Consider the following 26,571-nt stretch of genomic DNA (forward strand, 5'->3'; position numbering starts at 1 on the left):
GCAACCACTTAGTTTTGCTGTCGTAGTGTGAAAGCAGTTGTAGAAAATGTGTAGAGGAAAGGGCATGGCTGTGTTCCAGTAAAAATAGACAAACCTGGCCTGTGGGTCATAGTTGGCTGACTTCTGAATATCTTTTAAAAACTCTGTTTATGTCGTTCTTTTGTTATATCTGAAGTTGAACTTGGAGGGAGAGTTTAAACATTAGTGCATTACTTATAAAAATGGTTTAATTCTGTTTAATTTTGTACTAACAGAAGAGGTAGCCCTCTGTTGATTGGTGTACGAAGTGAACATAAACTATCTACTGATCATATTCCAATCCTCTACAGAACAGGTAAAAACTATTCCTACATCATGCCATGGGAAAAATGTATAAATTGAGTGCAGTAGTTATAAAGAATTGTTTTCCTTAAATTGATTAAATGCCCCTTTGGTCAGATCCACTTATATATATAGTTCTGTCTAGATATGAAAAGAATTTGTTTTTGTGATTTCTCTGACGAGTAGAATTTTTTTCTGTTGTATATCCTTAGCTAGGACTCAGATTGGATCAAAATTCACATGGTGGGGATCACAGGGAGAAAGAGGTGGGAAATGCACTCTGCATGGATGGGGAGGAATCTTATCCTCTTTTGTTCATTCTTTACTAATTCTTTGTTCTTGGAGTGAGTGAATGTGTTGGGCCTCTAAAAATAGGCTTATTTTATGGGGAAACATATTTTGACATTATTTTTCTAATTTGTGGAGTGTATTTTGTCTGTCTGCTTTTGGCATTTAGAAAACTGCTTTTAATAATTTGTTTCTTTAAGATCTCTGAGATTTGAGGAAATAGTTGAAATTTTAAAGTTTTTTCCTTTGTTTTAAATTAAAATCATGTAGGATACATTATTATAAATAAGATGCTGAGATTAGGAAAAGAGCATTGTGTTTGCGTGCTAGGCTATTGTAGATTGACCTCTGTGGTAGTTATTTGAATAATTTAGCCTAATTTTTAACTGAAATATGTTCAAATGGATTTTGTTTTATGCATGACATTTTACGTTTATATTTTTACATTTGATACCTTGATTGGCTTTGTTTGAATTTGGAGTTTTTTTAAAATTTACATTTGAAGTTTATCTTTTTAGCTGTACAAACTGGATCATTTTATTGATATAATTAGACAAAAAATGATGTGTTATTTTTGTTTACTTTTTTACTAAAAGCTCTCTCTGTAAAAGACACAGGGAATGGTAAATTCAGGAAATTGAAACCCATGTTATTAATGCATAATTCTTGGTTTTTTGAAAAAGATTTAGCAAAGTACTCTAAACCTATTCATCTTTAGATAGTGGCTGCTTTCACTGTTTTACCTAGAGCAGAAAGTTATTTCCTTAAATAGCCTTCAGTCCTGAGATGTTAGAACTTATTTTCCTCCTCCCCTCCCTCTCTTTTCAGAAAAAAAACTAGCCGACCAGTATAAATTTTGGATCCAGAGTTCCAGATTTCTGTTAATAATTCTGCTTGTGTATATATTACTTATGTGATGTGTTACCTTGTACAGTGTCTTAGGCTGCTTTTAGAAGCAATGGAAAAACATTGGCTAAGGTCTTAAGAAGTTGGAAGAAAAATTTATCGTGAGACATCTTTTTGAGATGAGGGGTTGTGTTTTAGTAACCCTGAGTTCTCTAGCTCCTAGTAGGTAGATAATGTATGGCTCAGCAGAGTTTAGTTTAAAAAGTACAGCCTCTTATTGAAGAGGCTGTATAAAGGGGAAAACACTGGACTGGCTTTCAAACATTTGCTATTTTCTCCAGGTATAACTACCTGGATGATAATAATCATTTCCACTTAAGTCAAATCAGAGGAGATAAACAATAGATGGGAAGACATTTTACAGATTGTAACAGTCATATAGATGTCAAGTGGTAATATTCTTTTCATTTAAATAGGCAGTGATACCTTGAATTCTTCTGAATATTGTATTTAAATATACCCTGTTACTTGAAGAAGGAAATAACCAATATTTGTAGAAAGAATATGGTGAAACTCAACCCCAGTAGGACATTTTATAACCAAAGCTAGTTGTATTTAAAAATTTTTAAATGTAGGTGCTGGCCTATCCTTTTGCCTATTTTTTAATTCACCTTTTTACATGCAGTAAAGTTCACTCTTTTTGATGTACAATTTCATGAGTTCTGTCAAGCGCATAGAGTTGTATAATCACCTCCACAATCAAGATAAAGAACAATTTATCCCCTAAAAAGTTCCCTCAGCTGACCCTCTGTAGTCAACCCTTGTCCCCATACCCAGCCCCTGGCAAACACTGATCTGTTTTATCTTTTTATAGTGTTATCTTCTCTGGGATGTCATCTTATACTTGTTTTTTAAAGTGTGGTATCTTTCCTGCTATTGAATTTGGGTGGAAAGAGCTATTTTGCTTTCATGCCTAAAACACACCAAATAATCATGGGTTGTGGAGAACTTTGAATATATGTTACTGAGAATAATTACTATCAGGTTTTTATAGACATGCATTTTAGAGGATGGACACAATATGAGTTTTTACAAGTATATTTATGGTATCCTCTGGCCATTGTATCCATTGGTTACAAGGTCTACTGTGTCCTGATCTTAGAGAAAGGTGCTTTTTTGTCTCTGTGACATTTATATAGCCTTCAATTAATAGTATTTTCTGTATTTGGCAAATTTGTCAAACTTCATTATGCCTTCTAGTTTTGACTTTAGTTGTGAATAAGCAGAGAGGAAAAAAATTCTTCATCAATAGCTTGACAAATTAAGTAGAAATGCCAGAATTCTAAAGTGCTAGAATGAAAAGATATTATCATTGCAAAAGGACTCTACTTTATCCTGACATAAAAGTAATGTAAGAAAATCCAATTTTAAGAAAGGAGAGGTTCTGGGTTTATAGTTCCAGTGCTTAGCAGTAGCTGCCATGTAGATATACCATGGTTAGAGAGTTATAGGTATCTTTGTTTTGTTTTTCGATCGGAATTAGTGTAGCCTGAACTTTGACTTATGCTGACTTACTGTTAAAATCTAGAGAAGTTTTGTTAGGAGATAATAAAAATATGCCACTAGGCTTCATTTTATTTTTCATTGCACAACTTTGATATTTTTAATGTAATTTTAATGATAAGTTTAAGTATACAAACTTATATGTATTAATTTCATTAAGTTTTGTATGAAGTTAAATTAAAATTAGGCTATACATACATTAAAAAAAGACTTAGTGACATTAATTATTTACCTTTTACTTGGAAAAGAAATATCACATTAAAGAACGTATAGCACAGCACTGTATCTGTCACGCTCTCTTTAATAGTTGCTCTTTCACTCTATGCCCGTTGTTCTTGTTGGCTTATTGCATGGAAGTAGGGTGATCTACCTGGCATTGAAAAGTTGCTGGAATTATTTTGCATTGCTATGGTTTTTTGTTGATTTTGTAGAAAATTATGTATATTTATATATCAGCCATGGTTTTCTACATGTGTGCTGATTCTGTTAACTCTATAATATAGGCAAAGATAAGAAAGGAGGCTGTAACCTCTCTCGTGTGGACAGCACAACTTGCCTTTTCCCCGTTGAAGAAAAAGCAGTGGAGTATTACTTTGCTTCTGATGCAAGGTGAGCTTCCTTGGTTGATTCAGAGAATTCTTAGTAAAACTTCTCATGCTACAAGAAACCAAGAAGTCATTTTGTATATATCTAGTCATGCTGTAGAGGAGAACTTTGTTAATTAAGGATGTGAAGGGGACCTTTTTGGAGATGGTGTTCTAGAACGTTTTTGCTCTCAATTCAAAGTATGTAGGTCAGTACAAAGAAGAGATAAGTCCTTGAGACTTGTTCCAGTGTATTTACTCTGAGCTCGTGTTTTTTTTTTTCCTCTTCTTTTAGGAGCCTTAACCCAGGTTTTATAGGAAGGAGAGATTTTAGATTGGAGAGTAGAATGGCTTAGGAGCATACCAATTATAGTATAATTGCTAACCTATATTGTAGTTTTAATCCAACGTGGACACATCTTTTTAATTCAGACGTAATTGGCAGCAAAATCACTTTTATATAGGAAATAGTATTAGACTAGGACATTTTGAGAGAAAATGCAGTGGGGATGCTTAGAGGCATTTATAAATGAAATTCGAATAGTAATGAGGATAAAATGGAATCACTCAAATCGCCAACAGGTATTTGAATCATTCATTGTGCCTGAAAGTAAGGGGATCTAAAAATGAATGATCATGCAGTTCACGACTGCAGGGGATGTATTATCTCAGTGAGAAAACAAGCTTCACTGTTTTCTAAATTTTACAGGTATGTAGGGTATGTAGTTGGTGCTGAGATGTGTCATTGCTGTCATTAGGTAGGTTTGTTACAGAGTTGACAGTTTTGGCTTAAATAGTCTGGAAGTTGCAGAAGTGTATCAGCCTCTTTTCATTCACTCATGCGTTCATATTGAACACTCCAGCAAAGCCGTGTGCTCGGCTCAGGAGATACTGGTGGGTAAGAATAAAAATATTACTTGTCCTTAAGGAGCGCTTCCTTAACGGAAGAGACAAATTTTAGGCAATGGTCACCAAGTATAGAATTGCAGCCGTGACACGAACTACAGAATGCTTATAACACGGTGACTTAACCCTCCTATGGGTACATTTCTTTAAGGGAATGGTGCTTGAACTGAGAGTTAAGGAGATACTAGGAGTTAATTAGGTAAGGAGGTGGAGGGAAGAACAGGCATTCTCTGCAGATGGATCAGCTTGTGAGATCTTGGGCTGGGTGTGAGTGTGGCTGGAATGGAGAGGAAGTTTGGTGGGAGACAAGGCCAGAGAAAGAGGTAGGGGTCATGGTAAAGGCATTTTGCTGTTTTCCTGAGAGCTAAAGGGAAGCTGTTGAGCGGTGTGTTGGTGAGGGAGAAATCTTGATTAGGGTTGTCTTTTGATGTCCATTTTGGCAGAAATGGAGAGTGGATGGAGGGAGGTTAGAGGGAATGTGGGTGGAAGTTGGGAGGTTCCTGCAGTAGTTCAGCCAAGGGCTGATGGTAGCTTGAACTGGTTTGTGGTGGTGGACACAGAGAGAAGCTTTGGGAAATATTTAGGAGTTATGATTGGAGGACTGGTGATAGGTAGGATGAGGAGGAAATAACCATGCTTTCTTATCTGATCTCATCAAATTGGTTGCCACACAGAGTTCCTTTTCTTCATTGTCTGCAGTGACCACCCCCCTCCTTCATTTCCCTGTAGGGAATGGCATTGATAACCAGAAAGTTATCAGAGATATTGCAGGGTGATAGACTTTGTATTTAAACTTGGTCCTTTTGTCCTAATGATAGTTGTGTTTATAGTAATCATCCTAGATTATTGATTGTACTGTCTCCTTGAACATTTTTAGTGCTGTCATAGAACACACCAATCGTGTCATCTTTCTCGAGGATGATGATGTCGCTGCAGTGGTGGACGGCCGTCTTTCTATCCATCGAATTAAACGGACTGCGGGAGATCACCCTGGACGAGCTGTGCAGACCCTCCAGATGGAACTCCAGCAGATCATGAAGGGTGAACCTTTTTATCCTGTTACACCTTGGTGTCCTCGATGGAAAGGATATTTTCTCCTTCCTGACCTGGTGTAGGAATCTGATAATACAGATTAGTGAAGGGATAACCCCAGAAAGGGGGATGATTCTTTGGAGAAATTATCTGCTGTTTTGACAATACTTCTTCAGACGAATTCATGGTTTCTTGTTTCTAACATTAAAAAAGAAATCAATGGGCTTCCCTGGTGGCGCAGTGGTTGAGAATCTGCCTGCTAATGCAGGGGACACGGGTTCGAGCCCTGGTCTGGGAAGATCCCACATGCCGCAGAGCGGCTGGGCCCGTGAGCCACAATTACTGAGCCTGCGCGTCTGGAGCCTGCGCTCCGCAACAAGAGGGGCCGCGATGGTGAGAGGCCCGCGCACCGTGATGAAGAGTGGCCCCCACTTGCCACAACTAGAGAAAGCCCTAGCACAGAAACGAAGACCCAACATAGCAATCAATCAATCAATCAATTAATCAATAAAAAAAAAAAATCTTTAAAAAAAAAAAAAAAAAAAGAAATCAATTACTTAAGTGGTACTTGATGTTTTAAGATACTTTATAAACATAGTTTGTGTTCTATTCTTTGTTCCTCTCTTATTCTCTCTGTGCTTCAGTTTTCTCATATGTGAAATGGGGATAATAGGATTTACCTCATTAAGGTTGTTTTGGGGATTAAGCCCTTACAACAGTGTCTGACATGCTTAGTGAGCTCTGCATAATGTTTGCTACTATTAACTATTATGATTATGGTGATTGTGGTTTTTATTTTCCTTTCTGATGGGGTTGTGGTGAAAAATAAGCTAACATTTATTGCATAATGGCTATATGTCAAGTCTTTACTATATTAATCCACACTACCACGCTATGAAATAGCTGCTAGAACAGATTATTTTACAGATTAAGGAATTTCCCAGAGCTGGTTAGCTATTAAAAGATAGAATCATGATTTGAACCTAGATCTGACTCTAAAACTTAAGCTTGTCCCACTCCCCTGTTTTTCTATAATTGCATATTTTAGGTATGAAGTTAATAAAAGTATTTTTCCTCCTTGTTTATTTTTCTTCCCATTGGGTAAAATGTCATATATGAATATTGTTCTCTACTGCATGACCTTTCGTTTCATTTCATTTACTAAGATTATATTAAAGGAGATAGACTTTTAGTTGAATACAAATTTCTTATCCTTTGGCTTGTTAATTTTTGTTTTAATGATACAATTTATATTACTTTAGGCAACTTCAGTTCATTTATGCAGAAGGAAATTTTTGAGCAGCCAGAGTCAGTTGTGAACACAATGAGAGGAAGAGTCAACTTTGATGACTATACTGGTAATTACATGTGAATTATGTTATTATTTCAAAGTCTCTCATGGGGGTTGACATTGACAGCCTTATCGGGTTCATTGTCCTTTATAGCCTTGTAGAATAACTATGGCTGCCAGCCATCAGTGGAGCCCGGTCCTCTTTTAAAAGTCCTTCAGTGTGTGATTCCACTGATATGGGGTGTATCTAGGTTAGTCAGATTTGTAGAGACAGAAGGTAGATTAGTGGTCACCAGGGGCTGGGGAGAGGGGGGAATGGGGAGTTAGTGTTTAACGGGTATAGAGCTTCAGTTTGGGACAATGCCAAAGTTCTGAGATGGGTGATGGTCATGATTGCGCAACAATGTGAATGTGCTTAATACCACTGAATTGTACACTTACAAATAGTTAAAACGGTAAATTTTATGTTATGTATATTTTACCACAATAAAAAATAAGGGAATAATAATAATGGTTGCCGGGAGCTGAAGGGACAGGGGAGTGGAGGGTGACTGCTAATGGATACGGGTGTTTTGGAGGTGATGAAAGTCTAAAGTTAGATAGTGGTAATGGTTGCACAACTCTGAAATACTAAACACCACGATCATACACTTTCAAAGGGTGAATTTTATGGTAAGTGGCATACCTCTAAAATGGTTATGAAAAATATAAAAAATGCCTAGAAAGTCACATTTGAAAATTGTCAGTTATGGGACTATTAGGGTGATTTTCCTGGAGAAAAAAAAAAAGTCCTTCAGTGTACCATTAAGAACATTTAACTTCTTTTCAGTACAAAAATCCTTTATTGGGCACCTACTATGTACCAGGGACTGTTCTGAACACTGAATTCTCAGAAGAATGGGACCTGGTCCCCTTGTTGGGAAGCTTGCTTGTATCTGTTCAGCCTAGGTTTTCTCTCTCAGTTTATAAATGAGTGAAGTGTGAACTTCCCAGAGGTTTTCCAGGTGTTTGCCTAACGCCTTATGGGATAACCTGTACCTTCCTGCCTGTTTAAGGTGGGGTGACAGTGCAGCTCTGGTCTTGCTTCTGGAAGTTCTCTCTAGACCTTGTGTCACAGGAGTTTCTGCACCTTGCTGAGATGAGTTTGAGATTGACTTTCTGTGGTCATAGGGTATCCATAAACTATTTATCGCTAAATCAGATTTATGGAACATTCTTCATGACCAGTTTAATAAACAGTTTAACAAACAAGCTTTGGGCTAAGCTTCTCAGTGTTAGGAATCAGTTTTTGAGAAATTATATCTAGTATGCAACAATCTTTTCCTGAATTTGTGTGTTATACATATAATATTAAGTGCCTTCTCTTTTATGTCACGTCCTGCTAACTGATAGAGAATGATCCTCTGAATAAATGTGGTTTTTGTATACTTTTCTTTTCTGGAGGCATCAGACTCTTTCTCAGCAGGAGAGATTTGTTGAAGGCTGAATTATAAGTTGAACATCTGGTGAACATGGTGTGTGGAGCACCATGCTGAACGTATCAGGGACTGTAGGAAAGTTACCTCTGCTGCGGTCTCCTCCTTGAGGTTCTTAGAAGGGGGATGAATACATAATTAACTATTTAAAGAAAGGTAAAATATGATAAATGACATTAGAAACACAGTTTAATGTTGAAATGTTTAAAGTTTAGTGTTGAATTTAGAGAAAGTAGAGAATGAATCTGTTTGTGGACAGGGGGCCAGGGAAGGCTCCATGAAGTAGGCAGGTGGTGGTTTAAAGGATTTGAAAGGTTTGAATAGGTAAAGATGAGATGGGAGCATTGCAGTTGGGTAGAGTGCATTTGCTAAGAGGAGATAGTAGAAAACCATCAGAAATTTGTTTGTGAAATAATATGTAGTCCAGTTTGTCTGCCACATCTAGTACTTGAAGAGGAATAGAGAGCAGTAAGTCTAGGGAAGAAGGTGAGAGGAACTGCCCAGGAGGGCCGTGAATGCATTCTATTGAGTGTGAACTGCCCAGGAGGGCCGTGAATGCATTCTGTTGAGTGTGAAGGGTACCTCCCTTTGTAGAAATTGCAGAGCTGTTAGGAGACTTAGGAGCCAGGGGTGATCAGAGCTTTACTGAAGTGACCTGGGTACCAGTCTCCAGTGTGCATTGGAGGAGCAAGAGGCTGAGATGCAGTCGCCAGTAAGGATGTTGTCCCATCTGGGGTAAAGCAGTGGGGAATGGGAGGGCAGCGGGGGCCAGGAGAGAAACAGGAGCACTCCAAAGAAGGACCTGTATCTGCTTGTGTGGGAGAGGGGGTTGTGGAAGGTGGTTGAACTGGAAGAACGGGGAGAGTAGCAGTAAATACTGTTATGGTATGGAATGGAAATAAGGTTAGGAAAAAGTTTTGTTTTATAAGGGAAAAGAAGGAGATAAACTTTGAAAAGTCATGATTTTAAAAAGCACTTTTATCTATGGTATGTGTTCCTCATAAAAGTTCTATAATATAAACAGGATAGCTGTTATCTTTTTTGTTGTTAAGATAAGGAAATTGAGGCTCTGTCAGTTTGCAGTCTGGCCAAAGGTCACACCGCCAGTCATCTGTGGAGCCGGACTAGCCTCCAGTGTTCAGTGGTGTTCCCGCTCCATCCCACCCCTTTCCTCCAGACACTCCTGCTGTAGTAGTGGTCTCCCTTACCAGAAGTAGGAGTCTCTCCAAAGCATCAGTTCAGACCATGGGCGACTCCTTCCAGAACTATCCCAAACGCCCCTCGGCCATCAGGGAATTTGCTAGGACTAATTTTAGGGAAACGCTTGTGACCAGCTAATCTCACTGTCTAACCTCCCTGTCCTTCTTGGTCATCATCTGAAATACAAGTCTCTCTGATAGTCTGTCTGCTTTATACTTAGTCATCTCCAAACGGATTTGCCTTTGCATGACTCCCTACCCAGCCTCTTAATGTTGTTTCCTTTTCCCTCAAGTCTTTTCAATACATGCCGAGGTCTGAGGCAGAGGTACGTGAAAAGGAACAGCAAGAATGCCAGTCTGGCTGGGGTGGCCTGGGTGAGAGGAGACGTGCTAGGAGAGTAGGTCAGAGTGAAGCAGGAGGCAGGGCTCGTGGCCACTTGAAGGCCATATAAGGAGTTTGGACTTCATTCCAAAATTACTTGGGAAGCCAGTGAAGCTTTTCGTTGTTTTATTTTCTACTTAACTAGTTTCTTAAAATAGAGAAATACAATTGGCCCTCTCAGTATTGAAATTTAAAAGGAAGAACGTAAGTTATTCAAAAATATAAAAAGCAAGACATATACCTTGGTTCCATTTTGTAACTAGTTAAGGCAGAAGAAAAGAGTGGAGGAGATAAAGAGCAGGGGCAGAGTAGACAGACTGACGGTGGGTCAGATGGAGAAGGACGCGGCCCACGGGCGTGCTCACTGCTCTCCTCAGCCGGGCGCCGAACTGTCTGGTAGCCACACAGAGCCTTGGGCAGTATATTCACTTGGTAGGTGCTCAGAATATTAGTTGAATAATTGAATGAATGTTGGATGAAAATTTCTCACAGGTAGAAAACTAGCCATGTGTAGAAGGACCCATAGACAAGGCACCCTTAGCAGAACACATACGTGGCTATAGAGACAGAAAGAGGACAGACTCATTGGAGGGTTTTGTGATCAGATTTATGTTTTTAAAGAATCCCTCTAAAAGATCATTCTGGCTGTGTGTGGAGAACAGGCTCTAGGAGGTAGAGAATAGAAGTTAGGAGAGTACGGCTCTTGTCCCGGGGAGGGATGTTGGACTTGGCTGATGATGTTAGAGGTACAGTTTGAAGGTGGGGCTCACAGGACTTGCTTCTGCAGTCGCTGTTGAGCAACCAAGGATGGATGACCCTGCCGTTAGGTGGACGGGGTGGCATTGACTGAGATGGGAAAGACTGAGAGGAGAGTGGTTTATATTGTGTTGAGGGCACTGTTCTGGGCATGTAATGGAAATGAACACAACTAAGACAATTTTTTTCCCAAGCAGGCTTACTGAGATATAATTAGGTATAATAAAATTGACTGTTCTTAATGTATAATTCAGCGAATTTTGTCCAACTTCCACAACATGGTCATAATCCTAAACAACCTGTACAACAATCAAGAGTTAGCACAGATCCTTCACTGGAAAAATTTCCCCAAGCCCCTTTGTAGTCAGCCCTTTCCCCACCTCCAGCCGCCAGCATCTACTGATCTATTGTCCGTGTCCCTATAGTTCTGCCTTTAAGATACCTTTTAATCTGAAGAGAGGAATGTAAAAATGACCGAACAAGGTAGGATGTGGTAGATACTGTAGTTGTGTAGGCGTGTCAGGGGGTGCGGAAGGTTAGTTACAAGTTGGGGGTGGCCAGTTAAGTTCTGACTTACTTAGTTTACATTTCAAAACGAGAGAGAACTGTGCTTCCTAAGAGGAATATGAATGCTTTAAAAGAGCAGTGTTGTTTCCCAGATTGGCATTGGCCACTTATGAAAAGCGATTACCTGTTTCATATGGTTCTTTCCTAAATAATTATATCCACAAACTTTTATTTCAGTGAATTTGGGCGGTTTGAAGGATCACATTAAGGAGATCCAGAGGTGTCGGCGTTTGATTCTTATCGCTTGTGGAACAAGTTATCATGCTGGTGTAGCAGTAAGTGGCTTCTTAAGATTTTAGTTTAATTGTCATTTTGGGTATTAGAAGATATCTGCAGATAAACAGTATCTCCAGTAACACACCATGTAAAACTATTTTTTGTTAAAACATCGTGTTTTCTTTTCATGTTGTGACGGCAAAAATCAAGAAGGTTGGGGGGAGAAATTTGAATAGCTACTTGGAATTATTTATCAATGGATCATCTGCTTTAGAAAGGTCCTTACATATACAGGTAGACCGCCTGCAACTAACTTCATGAAAGGCAAAGAGTGGAAAGTTCTTATGCCATCCTGGCCTTGCAGTCCACAGCGCATGCCTACTTCTGTTAGAGCCATCACTGGGTTTTGTGTATCATTGTTCACTTGCCCCAGACAGATGGCTGTGTGAACCTCAACAGGATTTTACTTGGTAGGCACATTTCTGCAAAGAAGGGAAGTCTTCTTTTTGATACACTTTGTTCTTTAAATTGTTATTTTGGAAGCTGAAATTCTGTATCAAAGATGTGTGTTGGTTGTCAGTATAGAAGCGTAGGAATTTAACAATCTTTTAGTCCAATAAATCAGATCCACGTGTAGTTTCCCTTGTAAAGAGACAGGTAATGTGCTGTTGATGTCAACTCCTGTAAGTAGAGAAAACCCTTACACACTCAGTTTCTACTTTTAGGATTGATTTCCAAAGTTCATGACAGTAATTTTTTTATTTGCTGGGGCATAAATATTAATTATCTATACTCGTGGGAGCCATTCATTTGACGAGTGAGTGAAACTAGCTGGTCACTCAACCCTTGCATCTCAATAGGCTTTCTTCTTCTCTAAAGCACCCCCTTCTCCCTCCCCTCCCCACCCCCCGCCCCAAATTACATGGTCCTAAAAAGGAAAGTCTGTGCAGTTTTGAAGGGAAGAGTTGTTAAAAAGTGATTGTTTTGAGCACTGGAAAAAAAAGAATGAATTAAAGACATTAGTGTAAATTAAGGGATTGCCTAATTTAATGGTGGCTTAGATCTATTATTGAATGAGCCCTCTATTCAGAAATACAAAATTTGATTAAATGTTTCATCCAATGCTAAGCCTGAATTGTGGGGTATAAATTATATATATGCTGTGTTAGAATTCTCTAATTTGAGAAGATGTAAGGGTTTTGTTTTGTTTTGGGTTTTCTGGTGGATGCTGAGACTACTATAGTGAACAAACAAATATTAGAAATCCTGTGTGGTTTAGCATACAAAATAGTGTCCTTGAATTAATTCTAGCTAGGTTATCTACCCCCTACTCTACCCTCCATACTACAGAGTTTGAAAATAGTGAGCTTTCTTAAACAAGATTTTTAAAGTATATTGACTTTTTTTGAGAAAAAGCATTCTTTATGAATACATAGTATTTCTGAAGTGTTTAATTTTTCATTCAGTGTTTATGATACATCTGTTATTATATCATTTGAAATTCTCAGTGATTTGGTATTATATGAATTGTCATTTAAAGATTAGGAACTGGGAAGTTAGAGTTAATATACAAGCTAACTCAGAACAGTGCTTTTTCCACTTCTCAAAACATTTTATATGTGTGGGTGTATTTGCTTATAAGAATACATACATTGATAATTGTCTAAAGAGACTTGTGCTAAAATATTAACAGTGCTTATCTCCTGGGTGGTGGGACTTTGGTTATTTTATTTTTTTATGCTTTAATCTCTGTTGTTTGTATTTTCTAACATTGTGTTATGTATCATTTTTATAATCAGAAAAAGTGAAAACTATACATTGAGTCTGAAGAAGTCCAGTGAAAAAGAGTATTTGATGTAAAGTTGTATGACCAAGTCATCTTTTCTCTGCAGACACGTCAAGTTCTTGAAGAGCTGACTGAGTTGCCTGTTATGGTGGAGCTAGCCAGTGATTTCCTGGATAGAAACACCCCGGTTTTTCGAGATGATGTTTGCTTTTTCATTAGTCAGTCAGGTATGCTAATTTTAAAGACTTAAAGAAAAGGAAAGTCATTCTTTCTAACAACTGTAGCATATGTTGGCAAAACTGATATTTAAAAATAAACTGGTTATTGCAGATAACTTGACAAATATAGGTTTATTTTGATGTTATGGAATTCTTTTTTTTTTTTTTTTTTTTTTTAGAAAGAGTAAGGGGAGGGCAACATGCATTTTCCATTTGATTGGTTCTTAAAGGTTTTCCAGGTGAAGAGGAGAGGGAAGCAGGAAGAGCAATGACCATAGAGTTATGTTTTTGTTTTGTTTTTTTTGTATTTATTTATTTATTTTTGGCTGTGTTGGGTCTTTGTTTCTGTGCAAGGGCTTTCTCTAGTTGCGGCAAGTGGGGGCCACTCTTCATCGCGGTGTGCGGGCCTCTCACTGTCGCGGCCTCTCTTGTTGCGGAGCACAGGCTCCAGACGCGCAGGCTCAGTAGTTGTGGCTCACGGGCCTAGTTGCTCTGCGGCATGTGGGATCTTCCCAGACCAGGGCTCGAACCCGTGTCCCCTGCATTGGCAGGCAGATTCTCAACCACTGCGCCACCAAGGAAGCCCGATGTTATGGAATTCTTAATGAGTTAGTAAAATCAACACATTTTACACTCAGAAGAGCTGAATTTTTAAAGACAAAGAAGGAAAGATGATCCTAAGAAGTAGGATCCTATTATTAAAAGTTTTACAAATTTATTGTTTTAAATTTTATTTAAAACAAATGAGGGGAAAAGGGAGGGAGCTATGAATTGGGAATTTGGGATTAACAGATACACGCTACTATATATAAAATAAACAACAAGAACCTACTGTATAGCACAGGGAACTATACTCAGTATCTTGTAATAACGTATAATGGAAAAGAATCTGAAAAAAATATATATGTATAACTGAATCACTTTGATGTACAACTGAAACACTGTAAATCAACTATACTTCAGTTAAAAAATAATAAAACAAATGATATTGTTGAAAGAGTAGTCAGTTTTCTGTTTTTGCATCTAAAAAACAGCATATGTTGACTGCTCTGTGTGTTACTTTTGTCTTCCTTTTTACCCAGGTGAGACAGCAGATACCCTGATGGGTCTTCGGTACTGCAAGGAGAGAGGAGCTTTAACTGTTGGGATCACAAACACGGTTGGCAGTTCCATATCAAGAGAGACAGACTGTGGAGTTCACATCAATGCTGGGCCCGAGATTGGGGTGGCCAGCACAAAGGTAAGTTCTTGACTTAGTTCTCATGTGATTACTTACATAATCATAGTGTTGGTGAAACAGACTAATCTTTATCTTATATTTCATTTCTTAGCACTTATAGAATTCATATTGTTTACTAATCGTAATTATCGTAAGCCTTAAGGGTCAGTAATAGATAAAACACTTGTTGTCCCCCTTCCTCACACTCATCTTAAGAGTTTAAAAGGGACAAACGTTTGTAACGTAAAGCTCATTTTGCAAATGTCTCTTCTGACTCTCCACATTCAACACTTATATTCCTCCTGCTGTGTGAGGTGGGGTATGTGGTAAGTATAATGCCCCCTCTTAATTAAGTATAGTAGGGCATTAGAAAAATAACAAATTAGAAACACCCAGCTTAAGTCTAATAATTTTTGACATTTTTATTTACAGGTTTATACTATCCTAATAAATGTGCCAAAATATACACACTCCCTTTGAAAGTTTGTAAAGAGGAGTACACTTTTGGTATAAAATTTGGCTATTTAAAAAAAATAAATTGAGTATTATATGACAATATCTGTTTCTCTTTAGATATACATCTATGGAGATTTAAAAGCACCTTCATTTTCATTTTTAAGGCCTAGTGAGACTACTTTCCTCTTTGAAATTGCGGTATGCATAAATTTAGTACTAGTAATAAAAATAGGAATCTTAGAAAGTTGTATAAATGCAAAAGATGTTCTCCACAAATATATTACTCTTTATAGTTTCAAAATTTCAGTTTCTTGTCTTTTTCTGCCTAAGTCTAATATTTCTTACTGATTGTTGAATAAGATGCTTAGGTTTTGGTGGATTTGAGTTTAATTAAGGGAAGATGATGTTAACATATACAAACCACATTTGTTTGTTTTTCCATTTAAAGAACTTCATGGGGAATTTTTTTGTGGAAAAGTTATAATTCTTAAGTAAAAATTCTGAGTGAGGTTTTTGTTTCTTGGTTACTTTGATATTGCTAACACTATAATTTACAAAAAACTGAAGCCTGAATTTTCTCCATGTGGTGATTAAAACATGTAAGATATTTGTGCTTGGGTTTCCATTCTGTGCCTGAATGAATAAACAGCTGCCCTCAGCAGCAGCTTGTGGATTCTTGGAACAGTGTCCAGACAGACAGCTTTGATCAGGGATTAGAATCCCAGACCCTTCATTCAAACACATTTGAAGCAAGGACTTCAGTGTGGCATGTGTGTGATGTGGGATCATACCACTGAATGGAGGCTATTGACTTATCTTTTTACTGAATCTTTCTTGATCTGTGAGCTGCCAGGGGAAATGCAGGGTTCTTTTGATCTCTAATTGTATCATTCATGAAAACTTAAATTTTCCTCAATGTTTTATTATAATATTCAAACATACAGCAGAATTAAAAGAATTTTACATGAATACCTGTATACCCATCACCTAGATTCTGCCGTTAACCTTTTTTCTACAGTTTTATTGAGGTATAATTTTCATACCATAGTATTCACCAATTTTAAGTGTATATGGTTTTAGTAAATTTGGCTGTTTATCACCACAGTCCAATTTTAGAAGACTTAATCACCTGAAAAAGTTCCTTTGTCCCCCTTTCCAGTCAATTCCCACTCCTACCCCTCTGCCTCAGCCTCAGGCAAGTATTGCTTTCTCTTGCTATATTATTTCATTTTCTAGAAATTTCTTATAAATGGAATTGTATAATACATGTCTTTTGTATCTAGCTTCTTCCATTTAACATGACGTTTTGAGATTTTTTCATGTGTTATTTGTATCAGTAGTTTTTTTTTTTTCTGCAAGTCCTTTTCTAAAATCTTTTTGTTTTGAAATAACTATAGATTTATAGGAAGTTGCAAAGATAGTAGAGAAGTCCATGTACTCTTTACCCAGGTTCTTCCAATGGTACATCTTGTATAGGAAAATAAGCATCTTTTTATAGTATATACTGTAATTCTTTAAAAAAATGACTCCCTGAAAAATTTTAGAATTATGGCAGCTTAGTCTTAGTTTAATTTTTCTTGGGTTCTAAAGTAATTTTGTTTTCCTTAACTGCCATAGACATTCTGGGCTTGGAGTTATTTAAAAGTTTTGGGGTGTTTAGTTATAGATCATTTCTGAATGGCAAATATAAGTTTATATGTTAATGGGTGATGAAAGAAATTCTAATTGATCCTGATCCCTGGGCTCTGTGATAGAGCTAGCATAAGAATTCTATAATCTTGATGATTAATTCCCAACTTTGCCTGAAAAACTGTCAAGGTTAGAGAGATATTATTAAACTTCTCAGAATGTTTGAATGTAGACAATTTGATATTTCTGTAGAAATCGATAGGTATAACTGTGCAGACTCAGTAATTCTTGTATGTTATTGCAGGTGTTTAGAATTTCACCACAGTACTGACTTTTGTTGATTTTTTAAAAAAAATAAACCAATATAACTTTTATTTTTGGCTGAATAAAAAGTAAAACCAAGTTGAAAAGTTCAGAGTCAGCATTGTCCTGGTAAATTCTTTCAAACCTCAGTAATTCTAAATATGAGGTGTAGCTTATTTTTTTCATAATTGGTTGCCTGGTATGTATTGATGAGATGAAAAACATGAAATTGGAAATTAAGCTGAATGCAATAGGAAAAATATGTGCATTAAAGTTACTCTGTTTAATATTTGCTTTTAAAAACCAGTGCTGAGATGTATTAAGTCCAAACAAAGAAGCATACTCTGTAGAATAACATTTTTAGTTATGGGTTGGAGGAACTAGAATACTCATTATCCGATCATTTTGGATTGGAAACAATTTAGGTATCCCAGGAGTCCAAGATATTGGGTCTCTCCCTCTGTCCTGATAGTATATTTTGTGATTAATTGGTTTATTGAAAAGTAAACTTCAGTAGAAAGAAGTAGACTGGGAAGGACTGGAACTTAGAATACAGGTATGAACGTTAGACTGGAGGCAAGGGACTGCAAATCCACTTTAGTGCTAAGGGGAAAAAAATTCCAGTCTGCCAGTGGAACACATAGGAGCACAGGGACAGGTAGCTGTGGAGGAATGTATGAGCACCTGGTAGCTGGGAGGTGCAGCAAGAGGAAACAGGGAATCTAATTTAACTATTGGGAAGGTAAGGAGCATTAGCAAACTGTGATTTTATTATACAGGAGGCTCATTATCCACATTATGACAGGAAAATATTCACTCATGAAGTGATCCCTTATCCAGAGAAGAGTAGTAGAAATTCAGCATATAATCTACAAAAAAACCCAGGATGAATTATTAAAGTTAAAATTATTCATAGCACTGTAGCTGACAATGTCACAGTAATCCTAGTGCTTAATAATAAAAATGTAAATAAAAACCTCAAATGCCTGGAACATAAAAACGTTTCTTTAAATAACTTGAGTTAGAACCATATCAGAATTGCCATTTAAAAAGACTTATTAGAAAAAATAACTATAATGAACAATATGGGTAAAAATTAAGATAGTGTGGCCAGAGTGATAGAGGTAGGTTCATAGTATTAAATGCTTCAAAGAGAAAATGAACTGAGTATTGAACTCAAAAAGGTAGAAGAAGGAAACCCAATGAAGCAGAAGGAGGCAAATAATAGAGAAAAATGGATGAGTGAACAGCAAAATAGAAAGCTTCAGGACCTTTATCTTGGTGGGCCTTAGCTGTTCTTCTGGAACCTTCCTAGGATTTTATCTGTATTACTGCAAAGCAAAAAAGGTGCAGTTAGAATCCTTCTCAACGTAATGTTTCTCTGTGACAACCAGTAGGTAAGGATTGACTCTATATGAAACATATTTGCTATCCCTATTCTAGAAGTTCTATCCAGTTTAGTAAGAAAAATTAAAACAGCAGGAAAGGAGGAAACAAATTCTTATTTGCAATTGATATGATTGACTACCTGTAGAACTTAAGAAAATCAAGTCAGAAACTTCTTAGAATGGATAAAAATTCATGTAAGTTGCTTTATAGAAAACATTTATAAAATAGAAGACAGAGTAGTGAAAATTACTGATGCTGAACAGAAAAAAGAGAAGAATGAACAGAACTGAGGACAGTTTGAGAGACCTCTGCGATAACATCAAGTGTACTAATATTCGCAGTATAGGGGTTCTAGAAGGAGAAGAGAGAGAGAAAGGGGCAGAGAACATATCTGAAGACATAATAGCTGAAAACTTCCCTAACCTGGAAAAGAAATAGACATCCAAATCCAGGAGGCCCAGAGAGTCCCATACAGGACTTACCCAAAGAGGAAAACACCAAGACACATGGCGATTAAAATGACAAAAATTAAAGAGAAAGAGAGACTGTTAAAAGCAGCAAGGGAAAAGCAAGAGATAACATACAAGAGAACTCCCATAAGCCTGTCAGCTGACCTTTAGCAGAAACCCTGCAGGCCAGAAGGGAGTGGCATGTTTTATTTAAAGTGATGAAAGGGAAAAACCTACACCCAAGAATACTCTAACCCAGGGGTCCCCAACGCCTGGGCTGTGGAATGGTGCTGGGCTGTGGAACGGTGCCGGTCCGTGGCCTGTTAGGAACTGGGCGGCACAGCAGGAGGTGAGTGGCAGGCAAGTGAGCGAAGATTCATCTGCCGTTCCCATTGCTCCCCATCACTCACATTATTCCCCAACCCTCCCCCCATCACTTGCATTACCTCCTGAACCCTCCCACCCCCCCACCCCCCACCCCCGACTGTGGAAAAATTGTCTTCCACGAAACCGGTCCCTGGTGCCAAAAAGGTTGGGGACCGCTGCTCTAACCAACAAGGCTCTTGTTCAGATTTGATGGAGAGATCAAAAGCTTTACAGACAAGCAAAGGCTAAGAGAGTTCAGCACCACCAAACCAGCTCTACAAGAAATGTTCAGGAAATTCCTCTAAGTGAAAAAGAAATGGCTGCAACTAGAAACATGAAAATTATGAAATGAAAAAGCTCATCAATAAAGGCAAACATACAGAAAAGGTAGGAAGTCATCCACCCACAAAGCTAGTAGAAAGGTTAAAGACAAAAGTAGTAAAATCATGTATATCCACAATAAGCAGTTAAGGGATGCACAATACAATTAAATGTGAAATATATCAAAAACAGTAATCGTGAGGGGAGGAGAGTACAAATGCAGGGTTGTTAACATGCACTTGAAATTAAGAGACCAGCAACTTAAAACGATCACACACACACATATATATACATATTACTATATAAAAACCTCACGGTAACCACAAACCAAAAATCTATAATAGATATAAACCAAAAAAGGAAAAAAGGAATCCAAACAACACTGAAGATAGTTGTCAAATCACAAGAGAACAAAATAAGGAAAAAGGAAAAAAAAAAAAAAAGACCTACAAAACAGCCCCCAAACGAGTAACAAAATGGCAATAACATACATGTCATTAATTACCTTAAATATAAATGGACTCAGTGCTCTAATCAAAAGAGAGAGTGGCTGAATGGATACAAAAACAAGACCCATATATACGCTGCCTATAAGAGACTCACTTCAGATCTAAAGACACACACAGACTGAAAATGAGGGAATGAGAAAAGGAATTCCATGCAAATGGAAATCAGAAGAAAGCTGGGGTAACAATACTTATATCAGACAAGATAGATTTTAAAGACTGTTACAAGAGACAAAGGAGGATACATAATGAGCAAGGGATTAGTCCAAGAAGAAGATATAATGATTGTAAATATATATGTACCCAGCATTGGAGCACCGAAATACATAAAGCAAATACTAACGGACATAAAGGGAGAAATCAACAGTAACACAATAGTAAGTAGTAGGGGACTTTAACACCCCACTTACATCAGTGGACCAGTCATCCAGACAGAAAATCAATAAGGAAACACTGGCCTTAAATGACACATTACACCAGAGGGACATAATTGATATGTGTAGAGCATTCCATCCAAAAGCAGCAGAGTACACGTTCTTTTTAAGTGCACATGGTACATTCTCCAGGATAGATCACATGCTAGGCCACAAAACAAGACTTGATAAATTGAGGAAAATTAAAATCATATCAAGGGACCTCCCTGGTGGCGCAGTGGTTAAGGATCTGCCTGCCAATGCAGGGGACACAGGTTCGATCCCTGGTCCGGGAAGATCCCACATGCTGCAGAGCAACTAAGTCCGTGTGCCACAACTACTGAACCTGTGTTCTAGAGCGTGCAAGCCACACCTACTGAGCCCATGTGCCTAGAGTCCGTGCTCTACAACAAGCGAAACCACCACAATGAGAAGCCCACTTACCACAACGAAGAGTAGCCCCTGCAACTAGAGAAAGCCCACGTGCAGCAGCAAAGACCCAACGCAACCAAAAATAAATTTAAAAAAAATTTAAATCATATCAAGCATCTTTTCTGACCACTATGCTATGAGACTAGAAGTCAACTACAAGAAAAAAACTGCAAAAAACACAAATGAGGAGGCTAAACAACATGCTACTAAACAACCAGTGGATCACTGAAGAAATCAAAGAGGAAATGAAAAAATACCTGGAGAAAAATGAAAACAAAAACATGAGATCCAAAACCTTTGGGATGCAGCAAAAGCAGTTCTAAGTGGGAAGTTTATGGTGATACAAGAATACCTCAGGAAATAAGAAAAAATCTCATATAAACAACCTAACCTTACACCTAAACAAACTGGAGAAAGAAAAAGCCCAAAGTTAGTAGAAGGAAAGAAATCATAAAGATCAGAGAAGAAATAAAATAGAGACTAAAAAAATAATAGAAGAGATCAATGAAACTAAAAACTGGTTCTTTGAAAAGACAAACAAAATTGATAAAACTTTAGCCAGACTCATCAAGAAAAAAAGGGAGAGGGCACAAATCAGTAAAATCAGAAATGAAAAAGGAGAAGTTACAACCAACACTACAGAAATACAGAAGATCATGAGACTACTGCAAACAACTATATGCCAATAAAATGGACAACCTAGAAGAAATGGACAGATTCTTTGAAGATGTATAATCTCCCAAGACTGAGCCAGGAAGAAATAGAAAATTTGGATAGACCAATTATCAGTAATGAAATTGAACCAGTAATTTTAAAATTCCAAGTAAACAAAAGTCTAGGACCAGTGGCTTCACAGGTGAATTCTACCAAACATTTAGAAAAGAGTTAACACCTATCCTTGTCAAAATATTCCAAAAAATTGCAGAGGGAGGAACACTCTCAAACTCATTCTGTGATGCTGACATCACCCTGATACCAAAACCACACAAAGATATCACAAAAAGAAAACTACAGGCCAGTATCACTGAAAAACATAGATGCAAAAATCTTCAACAAAATATTAGCAAACCAAACTCAATGATACGTTAAAAGGATCATACACCAGGATCAAGTGGGATTTATCCCAGGGATGCAAGAGTTTTTCAGTATCCAGAAGTCAATCATTGTGATACACCACATTAACAAATTGAATAAAAACCACATGATCATCTCAATAGATGCAGAAGAAGCTTTTGACAAAATTCAACATCCATTTATGATAAAAGCTCTCTAGAAAGTGGGCATAGAGAGAACCTACCTCAACATAATAAAGGTCATATATGACAAACCCACAGCTAACATCATACTCAGTGGTGAAAATCTGAGAGCATTTCCTCTAAGATCAAGAACAAGACAAGGATGCCTGCTGTCAACACTTTTATTCAACATAGTATTGAAGTCCTAACCACAGCAATCAGACAAGAGAAAGAAGTAAAAGGACTATAAATTGGAAAGAAAGAAGTAAAGTGTCACTGTTTGCAGATGACATGATACTATACATAGAAAATTCTAAAGATGCCACCAGAAAACTACCAGAGCTTTACAGTGAATTCGGTAAAGTTGCAGGATACAAAATTAATATACAGAAACCTGTTGCATTTCTATACACTAACAACTATCAGAAAGAGAAATTAGGGAAATAATTCCATTTACCATCACTTCAAAAAGAATAAGATGCCTAGAGATAAATATACCTAAGGAGTTACAAGACCTGTACTTTGAAAACTATAAGACACTGATGAAAGAAATTGAAGACAACGCAGATAGAAACATACTGTGTTCTTGGATTGGAAGAATTAATATTGTTAAATGAACATACTATCCAAGGCAATCTACAGATTCAGTGTAATCCCTATCAAAATACCAATGCTATTTTTACAGAACTAGAGCAAGTAATTTTAAAATCTGTATGGAAACACAAAAGGACCCCAATATCCAAAACAATCTTGAGAAAGAAGAACAGAGCTGGAGGAATCATGCTCCCTGACTTCAGACTGTACTACAAAGCTATAGTAGTCAAAACAGTATGGTGGTGGTACAAAAACATACACATAGAATAATGGAACAGAATAGAGAGCCAAGAAATAAACCCATGCACTTATGTTCAATTAATCTATGACAAAGGAAGCAAGAATATACAGTGGAGAAAAGTCAATCTCTTCAATAAGTGGTACTGGGAAAACTGGACAGCTACATGTAAAAGAATGAAATTAGAACGTTCTCTAACACCACATATAAAACTATACTCAAAATGGATTAAAGACCTAAATGTAGGACTGGAAATCATAAAACTTCTAGAAACAAACATAGGCAGAATACTCTTTGACCTAAATTGCCACACCATTTTTTTGGATCCTTCTCCTAGAGTAATGGAAACAAAAGCAAAAATAAACAAATTGGACCTAATTAAACTTAAAAGCTTTTGCACAGCAAAGGAAACCATCAGCAAAACAAAAAGACAACCTACTGAATGGGAAAAATATTTGCAAATGATATGACCAATAAAGGGTTAATATTTAAAATATATAAACAACTCATACAACTCAACATCAAAAAAACAACCGAAGACCTGAATACAAAATTGGGCGAAGACCCGAATAGACATTTCTCCAAAGAGTACATGTAGATGGCCAGCAAGCACATGAAAAGATGCTCAACATCGCTAATCATCAGAAAAATGCAAATCAAAACCACAGTGAGGGCTTCCCTGGTGGCGCAGTGGTTGAGAATCTGCCTGCCAATGCATGGGACATGGGTTCGAGCCCTGGTCTGGGAACATCCCACGTGCCGAGGAGCAACTAGGCCCGTGAGCCACAATTACTGAGCCTGCGCGTCTGGAGCCTGTGCTCTGCAGCAAGAGAGGCTGCGATAATGAGAGGCCCGCGCACCGCGATGAAGAGTGGCCCCCACTTGCCGCAACTAGAGAAAGCCCTTGCACAGAAACGAAGACCTAACACAGCCATAAATAAGTAAATAAATAAACCCAAAGTTTAAAAAAAAAAAAAAACCACAGTGAGATACCACCTCACACTTATCAGAATGGCTATTACAAAAAAGAACACAAGTAACAAATGTTGATGAGGATATGGAGAAAAGAACTCTCATACGCTTTTGGTGGGAATGTAAATTGATACAGCCACTGTGGAAAACATTATGGAGAGTCTTCAAAAAACTAAAAATAGAATTATCATATGATCCAGCAATTCCAGTTCTTGGTGTATATCTGAAGAAAATAAAAACACTAATTTGAAAAGATACATGCACCCCAATGTTCATAGCAGCATTATTTACAATTGCCATGATATGGAAGCAACCTAAGTGTCTGCCAACAGATGACTGGATAAAGAAGATGTGGTATTTATATATAATATCACACAATGGACTACTACTCAGGCATAAAAAAAAATGAAGTTTTGCCATTTGCAGTAACAGGGATGGACCTGGAGGGCACTATGCTGAGTGAAATAAGGCAGACAGAGAGAAACAAATACTGTATGATGTCACGTACATGTAGAATCTAAAAAATACAACAAACTAGTGACTATAACAGAAAAGAAACAGAGTCACAGATATAGAGAACAAACTAGTGGTTACCAGTGGGGAGAGGGAAGAGGGGTGGGGCAGTAGTATAGGGGGAGAGGATGAAGAGGTACATACTATTATGTGTAAAATATGCTACAAGGTAAAACATGGGGAATATAGCCAGTATTTTATAATAACTATAAATCGAGTATAACCTTTAAAATTGTGAATCACTTTATTGTACACCTGTAAATTATATAATATTATACATCAATTATACTTAAATAGAAAATTTTTTTAAATATACAAAGTTTTCTCTATAAACTGACAGTGACTACTTAGAAAAGTACAGGGGTGTGTTTGGAGGAGAGGAATTCTGTTTTTCAATAGCTATTAAAAAATACTTAAAAATAAGTCTACCAGGAAATGTGTAAGATATCCATAAATATTTGTCAAATAGATGAAAACTATATAACGCTTTAGACTTTTAAATTCCTAACAAATTTATAGAAATATGATGTTTCTGGATGGGAATATTGTTTTGTAAATAAATGACAAATCTGGGACAGAATCTATAGTCCTGCAACATAGCTCTAGTGTATCAAAGAACTTAGGCTATAGGAAATGTCTCAAACTTGACAGTTGAGAGATAGGGTGGGGTGAAATGGAGGGAAAATTGTGTATTTATAAAAATAAAAACAGAAGTTAACATCTTGCACTAAAATTAATTTCAGATGAATAAAAATATAAAGAAAAAAGAGAAAAGAGGCAATGGAAACAACAGAATTAAGAAAATTTAATAATGCTTGGGACTTCCCTGGTGGCGCAGTGGTTGAGAGTCTGCCTGCCAATGCAGGGGACACGGGTTCGAGCCCTCGTCTGGGAAGATCCCACATGCCGCGGAGCGACTAGGCCCGTGAGCCACAATTGCTGAGCCTGCGCATCTGGAGCCTGTGCTCCGCAACAAGAGAGGCCGCGATAGTGAGAGGACCGCACACCGCGATGAAGAGTGGCCCCCACTTGGCTGCAACTGGAGAAAGCCCTCGCACAGAAACGAAGACCCAACACAGCCATAAATAAATAAATAAATAAATAAATAAATAAATAAATAAATAAAATTTTTAAAAAACCACAAATTACAAACTGGGAAAATACAATATGTAAGTTGTATTACAATGTTTAATATTCTAATATATAGCTTCTAAAAATAAAGACAAAGAAATGCAAATGGCCTTTAAAAAAAAAAAGAAAATTTAATAATGCTTAACTGATGTTAGGATGGAAGGACTATTTAAGCTTCAAAGCATGACATAAAGTTAAAAAATTAAAACTTCTGTGTGAATAAATACCATTGTAAAAGGTTAACCTAAACTGGGAAAATATTTGAAATGTAACAATAGAGACCTTTTTAAGACCAACTGAAAAGAAAACAAACCCAAGTCAAAAAACAAGTGAAGAATAATGAAATTAACTTTCAAAAGAGAAAACATAAATGGCTAACAAATATGAAAAATAATCTTAATTTTTTGGATTCAAGATATGTATGGTTAAGTAGTAGTGAGAGTACATTGTCCAGCAGTCTAATGGTAAAAATTTGTTAAAAGGGTAGTTCTCAATATTGCAAAGAATGTGGTAAAATAAGCATATCTCACATTCATATGTAGCTAACAGGAATCAAAATGGGCTTGGCAGTGAGACCGCAAGTTTTAAAATATTTGCATTCTGTAGCCTCGGAAAATAAATGTCTCAGTTCAAATTTTCATTAATGAAAAGTTTGTTTTGAGTCTGTATGTCAGGCATTATGCTGAATGCTTTACATTTGTTTCATTTAATTCTCATGATAATCTTGTAGGTATTATGTATCTTTAAGAGGTAGACCATCTGAGGCCCGAAAGGGAAAAAACTGCTCAAGGTTATTACACACTAGTAAACAAGATAGAAAGTATTCTGTCTTGGGAAAGTGCTTGTGATGTTAATTAAGAATAAACACATGGGCTTCCCTTGTGGCTCAGTGGTTAAGAATCCGCCTGCCAGTGCAGGGGACATGGGTTCGATCCCTGGTCCGGGAAGATCCCACATGCCGCGGAGCAACTAAGC

The 26,571-nt window shown here is 37.2% G+C and overlaps 1 protein-coding gene across 1 annotated transcript in view; it reads left to right on the top strand.

Moving 5' to 3' along the window:
* Positions 1-26,571, top strand: part of GFPT1 (glutamine--fructose-6-phosphate transaminase 1) — a 69,038-nt gene that overhangs the window by 31,877 nt on the left and 10,590 nt on the right. The window contains exons 8-14 of the mRNA XM_057557943.1: positions 255-334; positions 3,522-3,627; positions 5,386-5,549; positions 6,803-6,898; positions 11,388-11,485; positions 13,319-13,439; positions 14,513-14,670. Of these exons, the coding sequence (XP_057413926.1) occupies positions 255-334; positions 3,522-3,627; positions 5,386-5,549; positions 6,803-6,898; positions 11,388-11,485; positions 13,319-13,439; positions 14,513-14,670 (823 nt within the window). The remainder of the gene's footprint in view (positions 1-254; positions 335-3,521; positions 3,628-5,385; positions 5,550-6,802; positions 6,899-11,387; positions 11,486-13,318; positions 13,440-14,512; positions 14,671-26,571) is intronic.

The sequence above is a fragment of the Balaenoptera acutorostrata genome, chromosome 12 (assembly GCF_949987535.1).
Source record: "Balaenoptera acutorostrata chromosome 12, mBalAcu1.1, whole genome shotgun sequence".
In the NCBI taxonomy this organism is placed as follows: Eukaryota; Metazoa; Chordata; class Mammalia; order Artiodactyla; family Balaenopteridae; genus Balaenoptera; species Balaenoptera acutorostrata.